Source organism: Ranitomeya variabilis, chromosome 2, assembly GCF_051348905.1.
Source record: "Ranitomeya variabilis isolate aRanVar5 chromosome 2, aRanVar5.hap1, whole genome shotgun sequence".
NCBI classification, from domain to species: Eukaryota; Metazoa; Chordata; class Amphibia; order Anura; family Dendrobatidae; genus Ranitomeya; species Ranitomeya variabilis.
The window spans coordinates 652,848,171-652,863,798 of record NC_135233.1 but is presented as its reverse complement, the minus strand read 5'-3'; the positions used below and the strand labels follow the sequence as shown (position 1 = coordinate 652,863,798).

Below are 15,628 nucleotides of genomic sequence, written 5' to 3'. Positions count from 1 at the left end.
TTTTTTGTTTCTTAATACCATATTGTACTGGGCGACTGAATTGTACAACTCAACCGAATAGTAAAGTTTTTCATACTGCTAATAAATTTGAGGTCTATCAAAACTTGCTTGGCAACATGCTGCAGGCCATTTGACCTTGACGTAAATAAAAGGAACAAACTTATACAAGACCATGGGACTAAATGACCATGGAGAAAAATAAGGCACTTTCTTTTCTTTAGACTTACACCGATATTAAAACTAAAGAAAGGAAAAAAATAAGAAAAAAAAGGTGAGGGATGGGGAACAAAGACAAAAAGCTCTTTTTGGTCTTATTCCTTGACTATCACCAAAACAAAAGCATTTAATGCAACGAAGGGTTGGAGTTTTTTTTTGTTTTTTTTTTCCTTTTTTTATAACACTTGAAAGTATAAAATGCTACATTTCCAAAAATATAGTTTTTTTTTTCTGCACCAGCACCCTTGTATAGTAAAAGTATCTACTTTTGTTCATGTTTTCAATGCACTACACTTGTATCTACAATTTCAATACAATTATACAGCAAATAGGCAAGCATGGCTTTTACATCCTTATCTTTTTTGTTTTCTATACAGGGAGGTCTAAAACATATTTGAACAGTTTGCCCAGTAATGTGATACATAATGCATGTACCTTGCTCCAATAATTAAATAGGTGAGTCTTTGTGACTAACATTTTACTAATTGCATCACAATATCTGCATGCAGATAATGTCGTCACAGTCTTAATTGGTATAGCAGGGTAAAAAGTTTATAACTCAGAATTTCATGGCACCCTTTTATCAATGTAAAACATTTGGCAGGTGATATAAAGAAACAAATTGCAAAAAATTCACCCTGTTAGGGTATTGTAGTGACTAGAGTAATTCCTAAATTTAATATTTGTTCTTTTAAATATATAAAATCACTTCACCAGTGAAATCCCTGACCAATCAGGTTCATGCATGATGCATCATCACAACACAGTACATTCAGCTTTATACTTCACTATACGAGAGAAAAAACAAACAAAGTAGAGTTCCCTAGAAGTCTCTCACAGTAACTGCCTCTGTCATTGGTAGTTGAGGATCAGCTGTCTTGCCAGTACTGTAGGTGAAGCCTTTATACCGCTCGTTTGGTTAGGACACTAGAATATGATCAGTGCGAAGGGTTGAATTGGACCTTATTGCTTTACTACAATTCAGTGCAGATACTAAGAATCACTTTCACCCAATCAGGGAAAGAAAGTAAAAAAAAAAAAAAGCAAAAAATGTTGAGTTGGAAGATAACCATTTTTCTGTGTCTTTTGTTAGATGGTAAGACGAACGGACAAGTGCCTCAGCTCCCTGCACTGAAGACAGGCAAGCAGAGGCGTTTACCAGTTAACTGATCAGCAGGCAGGCATGGTCAGGTCATCATTGGGTGAAGAATTCAGAGGTCAGAAGGTCATAGGTTAGTTGCCGGTGGCGGCTGGGTGGTTAGAAACAAAAATAAAAAAAATGAAAAAAAAAAAGAAAGAAAAGATAGAGAAGAGATTAGTTTCAGCTAGTGACTGCTTAATGACAACATGAAAAACTAATCACAACTAATAAAAAAACAAGCATGTTTAATACTGACATACTGATTGACACCATCTACAGAATGCAACAAAATCATGACACCAAGTATCATGATTCGAATGTGTGAAGGAGGAGCCCACGCCCATAAAACTGGTTAACAAGTAGGAAAAATGGAAATAAAACACAACTAAGGGCTAATGGTTAGTAGCAGTCGGAAATTGGAGACAATAATGAATCAGCTTGGAACTCGGAAAGAAATTTTCAGACAGTCAGTGCACACAATCAGTATCTGACTGCTATTAAGCATTAGTACTCCCCAATGGTGCAAGCATTGAAGCATCTAATATTAATGATGATGTGATTATTAACTTGGATTAGAGTAATGGATCTAAAGATTTTTTTTTTTTTTTAAAGCAAAAATTAAATGGAGAAAAATCAATGCTTTAATATAAAACTAGGGGCCAAACAAGATCGTTTTTGTTCAATAAATTTTATTGCTCATTTCTATTTACAAACACAAAATATCTTGGCCTCATAATACAAAGCAGTAATAAACTCTGGTCTAGCACAGTAGGCGTCATCATGTGAACCAGGAATGGCTAACACTATTGCTACTGGCAGCATTTCCAGTTGAAAATACTAATTTACACAATATAGGACACATATAAAATGCATTTGTATGTAAACACTGTAAAAGTCCTGGCTTTTTTTATTTCTAGACTCAAAAATTTTGAAGTACATAGAAAAACCAAAACAGAATAATCTAATATGCTAATAAAGCATTTTATAACTACAAACAGCCCCCTAATTTCAAAGCGAATACTCTGCAAATACAATAAAATCTGACATTTCATATACATTCCTGCATTATATTTTTATATTTCTTACGCCATCTGTAAATACTATTTTCTTTTTTGAAAAAAAAAATTAAAAAAATAAAAATACAGTAAAACACAAAAAGTTCTCAAGTGGAAAGTTAACATTCCCAGTGTTCTTGAGCTCTTCCTTCCTCAGTAACTCATAATCTCCTTCACTAAACTTGGTCCACTTAACAGTAGTATGTTTAAGACTCTTTCAACAGCTTTACTATATATTATGAGGTTCCATTTGCTTATATTGTACTGTTGCCATTATGACTAAAGCAGAGGAAATGTAGTCAAGAAGTTTTCAGTGCAAAGTCAGATTTGTGGCATTTCGCAAAATGAAATCCAGTAGGTTCGCAGATAGCTTAGTCTTAAAGACCATGCATCAGTTGGTCAACTTCATAAACAGAATGGCAAAAGATATACAGTATCTCTTGTATGAATCGGATTCCCTTCCAATAGCTTAGGTTTTATGTAGGAACACAAAAATATAACCGCGTCCTCTTCATTACTTAATCAGAATCTAAATAAAACTGTGGCTCAAAACTACCACAATGGCATTATGCAGTCATAAAGACTTCTAGATTTTGATGGACGTTAAGCTCAATGCACTACTTCTAGAACTGGATTAAGAGATATCATCAAAAAATGTGGTTACAAAATTATACTGTAATATCAGTTGGTGCAACTTACTGGCATAGCTGTGATACATCCTCTGCCGAGTCTATGGCCAAATACAGTACACACAGGTTTTATTACTGTGCAACATTAACAACAGATTATAACAAGCATTTCAGTCTAGTCTGTCTGTTACAACAATTAAACTGAATATTATAGGATACAAATGTAGTCATGAATAATCTTTGAAATGACTGCCCTTCAAGTCAGGAATGCTTAATTACAAAAGAAGAATATTTACCAGGACTACATTAAGAATCACATTCACAGAGGTACTATAACAACAGGTAATGTTTCACTACTCGTCAAAGGATCTAGGAAGCTCGAGGCCAAAATAGCAGATGCTGGGATCCTGATTACTATAATGAGGTTTTGTCCATAACCAGAATATTATTGGATTTTAGTCTCAAATTTTTGATCTTTTACTGAATGGCTGTTTGCAAGATCATTGAAAATGAAGTTTTAGAACCTTGAGACCTCCAAGATTCCTACTGCCTCTTTCAATGTTGAAGAAATGGGGGAAAAAAGTGTACTTTACAAACAATACATGACAGCGGAATAGTGTACTTCTTACCCTTTCCGCTCTCTCTGCCTGTGTTATAAGCGACCTAACGTTATTGTTAGGCATATCCAGGACTATTCAGATATTGTGCACACATATTTCTTAACATTGTGAACAATACTGGTTAAAACAAATGGTCTTATTTTTTTTCTTTAAAAAAGAAGCCCTTATACTTTTAATAAATATTTAATTAATTCTTATGAAGATTTTACCTGCCTGTCTCCCCTTTTTTTATTTAATTTTTTTAAACATTTCTTTCATACATGGGGTCTCCTGGACTGGATCACCTCCTGGGGCAGCTGCAGCAGATTCCTTCCATTTCTGGATTTGAAACAAGATGTTGCCCAGTATATGCACATCCCTGCAAGGTAAGCTCACTACCATATGCCCTGTCAGCCCTCACCATCTCCATTTTATTAAGGATTTCTGCCCTATGGATCGCCCTGCTTTTTTATACTTATCATAGGTTCATATCCTTTAGAGAGGTTGTCCACTTTCAGGAAAAAGGACCCCAAATGCTATAAAATGTTTAAAAGAACAAGCAGTGCAACTACTCCCGCTTCCTTGGGTCCAGTTCCAGGTCCCCGACACTGCTCTTGTGTCAGTAATAATGCTGCAGTGGCGAAGTTAAGGCGACAGCGTGGATCCCTGCTGTAGCTAATCACTGATCATGGTGAAGTAGACCGCATGAGCCGCTGAGCTCAGTGATTGACAGGTGCGTCAGAGGGGAGGTGGACCCAAGGATGGCAAGTACCTACTGCGTTCAGTATTTTGGGTATTTTACAGTGTTTGGGGTCCAGTTTTCTAATACTGGCAAACCTAATAAAATAGAAAATGTAAAGATGGGGATGATTTATAATATCAAATGGGGCTTCAATGACACAAAGAAATATATAATCATTCATCATAAAATCAAAACAAAGACTAAAATTCCATTTGCAAATATTAGCCAAGGCCACGGATTCAAAGACCCTTACTTTCAACTTTTATATTTAAGCATTCATCTGTCCAGCTTTGCAACACCAAAGGAAATTCTGCACACCAACATAGAGCAGTGTATGTCAGCTGTGTGAGCACTGGTAAAATCGGTATATAGAAAGAAACGGATGAACCACCGATGGGTGATCAGCACATCTTAAACATCTGCTCTAAAGTATTGCTGTGCATATTAATTGTGGTGTAGTAAACTTACAGACATAGCATTTAGGCAACAAAAAGGAAAAAACACAATAACACACAAACTACACAGCTAAACTAACCTCTGTCTGCGGTCACAATCCTTTGGTAAGGATGGACTCGCATATCATGCCTTCGAACTTTAGTTGCCACCGCACCTAGTTAAATTGCAATTACCAAGACAATGTTAGAAACACAACATTCATTTAAAAAGTACACACAAAACATTAACAGGTTCATCAAAACGGGAGTTTACATGATGTCTTGCTACAAAAAAAGGATTTATATTAAAGAAAGCAACTCGTTAAGGCACAGTAGTTTAGAGTCATTGCTATATAAAAGATACATGTGCAGATTAATATTGCATTTAATATCACACGCCTGGCCTTAACCTGCTCAGCCCTGTGAGTTCGCTTGGTGTCTGCAAGCACCTGGGACACTGAAGGGCATCATAATGCATTTACTTGCCAATGAATAGCAGTTTATCTTGAAATCTGTTAGACCCAAGAATAATGAAGCTTTACTAGTCACATAATCATTGAAGTGCTTTACTTGCTGCACAATTACAGTTTTACTTTTAATTTAATACTGACATCAGTTGTATTATAAAGGATTCCAGTTGTCCATTTTTAATGATTTGAGTATTCATTATCTTAAGTCATTAAGTAGAAACCACATGAATTAAGTGATTAGTAAAGCGCACAAGTAGGAAACTTAGCAGTCAGCATACTACTACACACTCACTGCTACTTATAACGTATAGACTAAATCAAATATTGATCAACATAAAGAAAAAGTTTATTTTTATCTATGTGCAAAATAAAAAAATAAGTGCAAGTAAGTCACTGACTGCTAGGCAAAGTTTATTTCTTTATGTCTCTCTTTTGTTTCAAGACTGCTGAAACTAGGCAATTGCTAAATTTCAAATCTGATGATCAGTGAAGGGTCATTTAAGATTTTCTTGAATTCTTAGCCTTTCGTGGGGAAAGCCAAACCTGAAGACAAAAGGAAGGGAATTAAGAAGCAAGTTAGCATTTTATTATATCTGAAAATAGAATCGGATTATACAGCATGTCGTCGGGACCCCCCATATTGCTAACACAAGATGGTGCTTGAAAAGAGCGGTGTAACTGTGTCCATTCTGCAATTTAATCAATGGTTGATGATGGAGCCGTGAGAAGTAGAAAGTAAACCAAGCTCCATAATGCTTTCTAAGCATCGCTGTTACTTTGCTCTAGTTATTGACAGCAGTCGGCCACTGGGAGGCAAATCATGTGCCACTAATTTCTGTGATGAAGACAATCCACCCATATGGAAAATATTAACATTAAATAAGATGGTGTCCACTATTACTCCTCCCAACAGGGGCAATGGCAGCCAACAGAAAATGCAGCCATTCTAAATCCCCTGTATTCATTAGGGGAGAGCACTTTGTGCTATTTCATCTGGCCGTAGACCGGACCCAACCTCACACAATGGTGCCATCCAACAAGGCAGTATAGTCTGATACATGTCATATTAATCAGTGGTGTCACAAGTGCCTTCTAATTCAAACTAACTACAGTCAGCGGTTCATTTTTCCTCAATGAACACCAATGGTATAATTATATTATTTGAATATAACCACTCTTTTTTGTTATATTGGCTTTCTAGTACTCCTCTACTAATATATCAGTTTACGATAAGGTCGGATTGTGTGCCATTGTATAAAAACAGTTTCACCAGTGCATGTAGCACAGACCGGGAATGGCAGGCTTCTGTATGTGCACAATGATAATAAATGACATGTAGTACAAAGCATCTCTGAAAGTATTACATATAGGTCTAGGCTGCTCAGCTCTATGGCTATGGACAAGTATACCCACCCGGTACACTACATAGCAGTGCTAATGCAGAGTATGGCTCGCCTGCAGCAAGTCAACACACTACATATATAATAGCTGACAGAGCTACGCAATAGCCTTAATGGGAACCTGTCAGCAGGATTGTGCTCAGTAACCTCAACACAGTGTCAGGTCGGCACCGTTATACTAATGAAAATGATTCCTAAGTTGACGAAATCCGTCTTGTGGTTGTTGTGTAATCTTCATTTTCAGTTTATGAGATTCTTGTTCTCCAGGGTGGTTTATGTGGTGCTCTGATTACATATGCATGGTTATAGGCTTATGACCGATCACTGATCCTTCACTGACCTGCCCCCTATTTTACATACTGCATAGAATTTTGTGGGGGAAAAAAACAACATTCATTACGCCTGCGCTGCAGCATGATACAATGGATAATATGTCTATAAGCATTTATTATTTGTGTCATATAGTATTGTGGGCAGAAAAAAATATATATTTTCATCAAAACGGCACCATCGCCTGCACAATACCATCTATTGGAACGCTATAGATGCTACTGCACAGGTGCAATTTTGCTCGAAGGAAGAAAAATTGGTTCTATCAAAAAAGCGCCAGCGCAGTAGAATCTATCGGAATGAGATAAGATGCTACTGCGCAGGTGCCGCCAAATAATATTTTTTTCTCCCCACAATACTACAGGACTAAATAACATATGCATATAGACATATTAGCCATTGTATCATGATCAGCACAGGCGCCTGCATGATGAATGTTCTTTTTTTTTTCCCCACACAAAATTCTAGGCAGTATGTAAAATAGGGGGCAGGTCAGTGAAGGATCAACGACCTGTCGTAAGCCCATAGACCTGCATATGTAAGCAGAGCAAAACATAAAGCCCCCCCCCCTACAGGCCGCCCCACAGCATGAGAACTTAATTAACTGAAAACTACAAATAAAACTAAAATTAAAATTAAAAAACAACAACCACAAGACAGATTTCATCAACCAAGGTATCATTGTATTCAGTATAACAGCGCCAACCTGACACTGTCCGTAGTTTACTGTGCCCAATAATGCTAACAGGTTTCCTTTAAGTGAACTGATGCATTTTAAGGTGCTTTGAAGAAAACAGGAGGAAAAAGGTGGTTGTGTGTTGTGAAAGTACTGTAATGATACAGCATTACCTTTTGGAAAGAATGGTTTTACTACTTCTAGTCATCAGATATTCTAAAGTGATACTCAATACCATCTCTCTTGGGAAATAAAGATTAATGCTATTAATTTTCATTCACCTTGGACTGCACTAATGGCTGTATCCCTCGAGTTAATACCATCCTAAATTGTTTACTGTATTGTTTATTATACAATAACATTCTAACAAACAGGAAAACCGCCTGAAGGTTGGTAGTCACATTCACTTGGTAACTTCTGATTTACATAACTGATTTAGGAAACTTACATTAATAAATTGAATCAAAGATTAGGTTCCTGAAGAATTACAATGCAATTACATACGCTACTGCCATGTGGGCTTATATATGTCCATATGGCTGTTCTGCAGTACCCAGGAGCAGCAGCTACACATTAAAGCTGTATAATGCAGTTGCGCTTAGTGCGGTGACATCTGGCCACTGGTGGAGTTTATAGCAACTGATCCACAAGGTTGCTGGGTGTCGAACCCCAAACAATCTGAAAATGATGACAAATCTAAAAAGGATAGGCCATCAACAAGCTAACATCATTTTATGAACTCTGAAAGAGTTGTAATCTCATGCAATTAGTAGGGATTATGACATTTTTCCTAAGGCTCATTACATCTCATCCATGTTGCAAATGCCAAAAATGGTTCCTTTACCAAAGAAACATGTTTATTCCTAAATATTGGCAGTGGCTTACAGAACAGCAACTTTAGCAGTTAGCTGTAAACTAAAAGCACGTAGAAAGCTGCCTTAGAATTCAATGATTTAACATGGCGAGGGGTGGGGCAGCAACAAAAGAAATCAAATTTTTTGTTCAATTTACTTTTAAATTAAGAATGCTTACTTTTAAAGTGGCTTTAAAATAAAATTCTATAATGCATAAAAATTGGTAAAACCCAGGAGTCCTGTTTACATAGCATATCTAGCACATTAAATAACTTTCCTTACAATTTTTCCTATTAGGAACCGAAGGTAAAATATCAACATTAAAAGAAATACAAACTTGATCGAAACTTACCTAATACCCCACTTGCATCAATAGGATACTCAAGGATTGATGTGGCTGGGGCCAGTGCATAAGGGTATTCATACGGTGTGTAGATCAAGCCAGCTTCTGGTGCCTGTGAGACTAGTGTAGCAGTCGGATGAGGGGCTCCATTTGGCATGACAGCAGTCTGTATTTGTCTTATCAAAGGCATTAAGGTAGGGCCAGCTGGCGTAGGTGTACGCAGAGCAGCTGGGGGCAGTACAGGCGCAGGCCCAGTTATAATCCGTGGGGCCTGAGCTGTCGCTGCAAGAGAAAAGGCAAGGGCTGCTACAGTAAGCAAAGAAAATTAGAAAGAAGTGTAGAGGCAGCAGTATGGAAAATAGGGTAAGGAATAGATAAAAGGAAAGAATGGAAGAGGAAAAAGAAGCAGGAAGGAAGGAAAGGGGAAAAAAGGAGAATCATTAGTTCATGCGCTGATCACACGAAGTGCCAAAGCACACCACTCAGATGCATACAAGCTACCCAAAATTACTAGTGTGATTACCATGCTTAAAATAAAAGCAAATACCATAAAAATGAGCACATTGGATGTGGAACAGATTACTCCAATCAGAAAGAACACGATTGGTAAGTTTCACAATTAAAAATAAATGTTAGCATAGCCAGTGATTTTGTACAAGAAATATTCAAAATGCATAAGGACGGGACAAAGCAATTTTTTTATTGTTACAAAGTAGCAAAATTGTAACAAGCATAAAAGGGAGTGGTGCGGTCAGCATTACAATGGGGAAAGCAAAAGGTACTTCACTACTTTTTATGTTAACACGTAGGGTGAATCTCCACCAGCAATGATGCCCAATGGCCAGATGATACTGACACCAAATCATGATGGTGGTTGATTTGATCACATGCATCAAAACATGGTGTCAGCAAAAATGGTTTCAATCTTTAAACTCCCAGTTTGTGGGCCATTGCCTAGAATCGATCCAAATGGACAAAGATGGCTATAGGAACTCTACAATAATGTCAGTCAACGAGGGAAGCGTTTATTTTAAACTAGATGGAGGGCGGTAATGTCACGATGGGGGCAGGCCTTGCAGCGTTTAGAATCCCCCCCACCCCCCATGTGCTCACCCACCTATCCACTCTTTCCCCATGTGCTGACTCAGAACATACCACAGCTCCTGGGCAGGGGAGGAAGCAAAAGACATTGTATAAAAACAGTCAGTGAAATATTTTACCTGACAAAATGAATCCTCTGGAATCCACTGCTGTAATGTCAGTATTGTCTTTTGCTTCCTCCCCTGCCCAGGAGATGTGGTATGCTCCATACAGGGTCAGACACAGACAATTTTTAAAATGAACTTTCGTTCGTGGAAAAATCCCTTTCATGTGACCGGCTTCCTCTGCCTGTAGACAGGTCGCACATCTGCCACAGGGATCAGCCGAATGATTCACTGCGCCTCCGCGGATTTCACGCAGTCGCAGTAAATCAGACCGCCGCCATCTTTGTGCAGATAGCGGTGGTCATATTAAAACTGCGCATGCGCTTCCTCCTGTACAGAGATGGTGGCGGTTAGTGAATCTCTCGGCTGATCCCGGCGGCGTGTTCACGACAGTGGTCCGCTGGTGGTACCGCACAAGAGGCTGTTTTCACCAGCAGTTTCCATATTGAGACAACCATCACTTGGGTGTCCCAATATGGCAGTCGGTGAACTTCCGCAGCTTGGAATTTTGGGATCCAGACATATCTGGACGGAACAGGATGTGAAGACATTACAAGGTAAGTATATATTAAGATTGCTTAGCGATTTAATTACATACAGGTGCTTCTCACAAAATTAGAAAAAAAAAGCAAATTTATTTCAGCTCTTCAATACAAAAAGTGAAACTCATTATATAGAGTCATTACAAACAGAGTGATCTATTTCAAGCATTTATTTGTTACTGTTGATGATTATGGCTTACAGCCAATCAAAACCCAAAAGTCATTATCTCCGGAAATTAGAATACTTTATAACACCAGCTTGAAAAGTGATTTTAAAATCCGAAATGTTGGCCTACTAAAATGTATGTTCAGTAAATGCACACAATACTTGGTCAGGGTTCGTTTTGCATCAATTACTGCATCAATGCGGCGTGGCATGGAGGCGATCAGCCGGTGGAACAGCTGAGGTGTTTTGGAAGCACAGGTTGCTGTGATAGCAGCCTTCAGCTCGTCTGCATTGTGGGGTCAGGTGTCTCATCTTCTTCTTGACAATACCCCATAGATTCTCTATGAGGTTAAGGTCAGGAGAGTTTGCTGGCCAATAAATTATAGTGATACTGTTGTTTTTAAACCAGGTATTGGTACTTTTTGGCAGTGTAGACAGGTGCCAAGTCCTGAAATTTCCATCTCCAAAAAGCTTGTTGGCAGAAGGAAGCATGAATTTTTCTAAAATTTCCTATTAGACGGCTGCGCTGACTTTGGTCTTGATAAAACACAGTGGACCTACACCAGCAGATGACAAGGGTCCCCAAACCATCACTGATTGTGGAAACTTCACACTAGACCTCAAGCAACTTGGATTGTGTGCCCCTCCACTCTTCCTCCAGACTCTAGGACCTTGATTTCCAAATAAAATGCAAAATTTACTTTAATCTGAAAACAACACCTTGGACCACTGAGCAACAGTCCAGTTCATTTTCTCCTTGGCCCAGGTACCACACTTCTGGCATTGTCTATTGGTCAAGAGTGGCTTGACACAAGGAATGCGACACTTGTAGCCCATGTCCTGAATACATCTGTGTGTGGTGGCTCTTCAAGCAATGACTCGAGCAGCAGTCCACTCCTTGTGAATCTCCCACAAACTTTTGAATGACTTTCTTAAACCTTTCAAGTCTGCAGTTATCCCGGTTGCTTGTGCACCTTTTGCTACCACACTTTTTCCTTCCACTCAACTTTCCATTAATATGCTTGGATACAACACTCTGAACAGCCAGCTTCTTTAACAATGACCTTTTGTGGCTTACCCTCCTTGTGGAGTGTGTCAATGACTGCCTTCTGGACATCTGTCAAGTCAGCAGTCTTCCCCATGATTGTGGAGCCTACTGAAAACAGACTACGGGACCTTTTTAAACGCTTAGGAAGCCTTTACAGGTGTTCTTTGTTAATTATTTTAATTTACTGAGATGTACTTTTTGTACTGAAGAACTCAAATTAACTTTTTGATGATATTCTAATTTTGTGAGAAGCATCTGTATGTGGGAAAACCTTTAAATATAGAATGTAATGAATGAAAATACCTAAAGTAAGAAAGTGGTATGCATGTCACAATTTTTGGCTCCTACTAGGAGAGAACAATATGTATTTAAGCTTTTAAGAAACATTTTACCTATTGACATTGTTATCAAGTTATCAAGCGGAATCATTCGATGTAAAAGCTGTACAGCAGAAGGCATGCACAAAGATCAAGTAACAGCTTGACTAGATCTTCAATATGATTTTGTATAGCCAAGCAATATTCATAAAGCATGCACAGGTGTGCAATAAAAAGATGGAGGAATAGCATTATTTAAGAAAAAAATACAAGTGAAATATAAAGGATTACAGCTTTTACTAATTAGTGATGAGCGAACATGCTCAGATAAGGTGTTATCCCAGCATGCTTGGGTGCTGAGTGTCTTTGGCGTGCTAAAAAATATGAGTCCCTGTAGCTGCATGTCTCACGACTGTTTGACAGCCACAACACATGCAGGAATTGCCTGTCAAACAACCGCAAGACAAGCAGCTGTGGTGACGAACATATTTTTTGAGCACGCCAAAAACACTCGGTTAGCACATGATCATGCTGAGATAACACCTTATCTGAGCACGTTCGCTCATCACTAGCAATTATCCTTAAAAACCTGGAAGATCACTAGTGCTAGTTCCAATCTTGCCAGGGACAAGATGATTGATCAACCTGTGATATTGGAGGCAGGGGACACTAGTACTGAAGTATTCTTACATAATATATATTAATATATATATATATATTCTATACAACAAGTGGTATGAGTAGTTGTTATGGTAAGTGTATTATTAGAGAAAAAATAGTTCAGATTTACAATGTATTTATTTATAGTATTTATCATGAAACAAAATCTGCATAAAAAAAAGAAGCTAAAACAAAGAACAAACAAGAAACAGCTTACGTGATTTTAAGTTGGCGTCTCTGTACGTGCCATTCAGGATGGCCAGTTCCATCAACTGCATTTTTTTTAAACTGTCTTCTCCTTCAGCCTGCAAGTTAGAATAAAAGAAAAATGACTGAAATTGCACTTCACAACAGGTACAGTTATTTTGAAAACACAACAATTTCATTGATTTTACTATCCACTACAGAAAACATACACCATAATGATGTAATAACACCAAGGCAGGGAAAAGGATCACACTTAAAGGGGTTTTCCAACTTGGTTTACCAAGCGGTGTATGTAAAGGACATAGATATGGTCTGACCAACAAGGGCCAAATGGTCTCATTCATACACCGAGCCACCTACATGGATTTTACCTGAATGTGACCATGATGCAGGTTCCGACAAGCTGTACGCATGTATGGGATCACTAATATGCAACAATCTCCAGAAAATGGGGATCTCTAGGTTTGATTTCCATGGATCATAACAAATCCATCCAAGCCCTAACATTTTCAGATTGAAATACACCTTTAAATGGGTCAGCTGACATCACGGTTGGGGTGCACATACTGCCAGTATTACATTGTGTGCAGTCATTAAGACGGACAGGCGTTTTGCACACCAGTCTCAATGAACAGTGTATCACATTCATTGAAAGGTGCCCGCCTATTAATTCTGATAAATTTGATGTGTGGATTTTGCTCCAGCTCCGTTGGGACTGGTGTAAAAATGACGAAAAGATCTAAAATTATTTTTCAACTTTGAGTTGCCGCAAAGTCTTCCAACACTTAAAAGGGTTTTATGCTATAAAAAAGGTAAAACTATCCTTAAATGGATTGTCAGGTCTAAAATGAAAAGGCTATCACTCTGTGTGACCGCAGACTTTTGACTCCCCCCAGCGCATGCACTGTGGGCTGCGAGGATCAACCGGTTTCTGAGATCAGCGGTGATGTATGTGTCATACATACTCCAGGGCAGGGAAGCGTTTTTTGGGGGACTTTTTAGCAACTTTTGGCTGGCATAACAGAGCATGTACTAATTACCAAATACATATCATGTGTGCCTGCATAACGCTCAGTAAGTCTACAGAACACAATAGTGGACATGTATTTTTAATTAAAAGTCCTATAGTTACAGTACAATAATGTATTCCCAGCAACCATGTATACAAATTAGAAGACCTAAAAGTTGCCATAATAAAATGACACTTATCTCACAGAAGCTACAAGAACATGAAATGGGATATAATTTCTAAAAAGTGCTGTTATTTCCCTTCAGGGAATGTGAAATGGTAAGCAGATGGCTCACTTGGAGTGCACGATTATTCTCCTAAATGCAGCGCAGAGTGCTGCTCTATGGCTATAAATCACTGAAGTTAATACAGTGCCGGGACCAGTTGCTCACTTGTGGTTTTTGCTGTGCAGTCGGCTTAACACCCTTTTCATTATTTTAATCAATTGCAGTCAAGTCCCAGCAAGTAATGAGATGTACACGAAGTAAAGAAAAATCCGTGCCTCAAGATGACAAGATGTACATGACATCCAGAAGTAGCACTGCGGTAGCTTTATTGCTTGTAGTGTTAGTTTACCATTCGCTGACTCCGCTGGAACAGCACCAGCACCGGAAGACAGTATAGGTATTTTTATTTTCATGGGGGCAAACATTCACATTAAGGGGTTGTCCTAGAAGTGGACAACGCTTAATAGTTATAGTTTTCGAAATGAGTAAAAAAAAAAAAAAAAAACTCATAAAGGTAATCCCTGAAGCCTTGTTATGTGGTCATCATACTTCTTCCTATTTGTACCTTCTTAAACCAGCTACATGGCATACTATTACAACGTGGCTACTAAAACTCATGCTTCCTGGCATATGAAACAGTTGGGGAATGTGCAAACATTAGGTATTTGGTGCAAAAATGTCTTCTGAAAATAAATGTCTCTTGGCAGAAAAATAAGATTATTAACCCCTTCATGACCCAGCCTATTTTGGCCTTAATGACCTTGCCGTTTTTTGAAATTCTGACCAGTGTCCCTTTATGAGGTAATAACTCAGGAACGCTTCAACGGATCCTAGCGATTCTGAGAATGTTTTTTCGTGACATATTGGGCTTCATGTTAGTGGTAAATTTAGGTCGATAATTTCTGAGTTTATTTGTGAAAAAAACGGAAATTTGGCAAAAAATTTGAAAATTTCGCAATTTTCACATTTTGAATTTTTATTCTGTTAAACCAGAGAGTTATGTGACACAAAATAGTTAATAAATAACGTTTCCCACATGTCTACTTTTCATCAGCACAATTTTGGAAACATTTTTTTTTTTTGCTAGGAAGTTATAAGGGTTAAAATTTGACCAGTGATTTCTTATTTTTACAACAAAATTTACAAAACCATTTTTTTTAGGGACCACCTCACATTTGAAGTCATTTTGAGGGTTCTATATGGCTGAAAATACCCAAAAGTGACACCATTCTAAAAACTGCACCCCTCAAGGTGCTCAAAACCACATTCAAGAAGTTTATTAACCCTTCAGGTGTTTCACAGCAGCAGAAGCAACATGGAAGTAAAAAATGAACATTTAACTTTTTAGTCACAAAAAT

The 15,628-nt window shown here is 38.1% G+C and overlaps 1 protein-coding gene across 12 annotated transcripts in view; it reads right to left on the bottom strand.

The window, feature by feature from the left end:
* Positions 1 to 394: 394 nt before the first annotated feature.
* QKI (QKI, KH domain containing RNA binding) overlaps positions 395 to 15,628 on the bottom strand; it is a 185,123-nt gene continuing 169,889 nt past the window's right edge. For 3 of the 12 annotated variants that reach the window (XM_077289163.1, XM_077289160.1, XM_077289171.1), the window contains 4 exons: positions 13,045 to 13,132; positions 8,899 to 9,195; positions 4,918 to 4,992; positions 395 to 1,466 (listed from right to left, as the gene is read on the bottom strand). In XM_077289163.1, coding sequence (XP_077145278.1) covers positions 1,450 to 1,466; positions 4,918 to 4,992; positions 8,899 to 9,195; positions 13,045 to 13,132 — 477 coding nt within the window. In that variant the 3' untranslated portion in view covers positions 395 to 1,449. Of the gene's footprint in view, positions 1,467 to 2,026; positions 5,830 to 8,898; positions 9,196 to 13,044; positions 13,133 to 15,628 lie in introns of those variants that run through there. The other 9 variants (XM_077289164.1, XM_077289161.1, XM_077289167.1 and 6 more) reach the window with 5 other exon arrangements.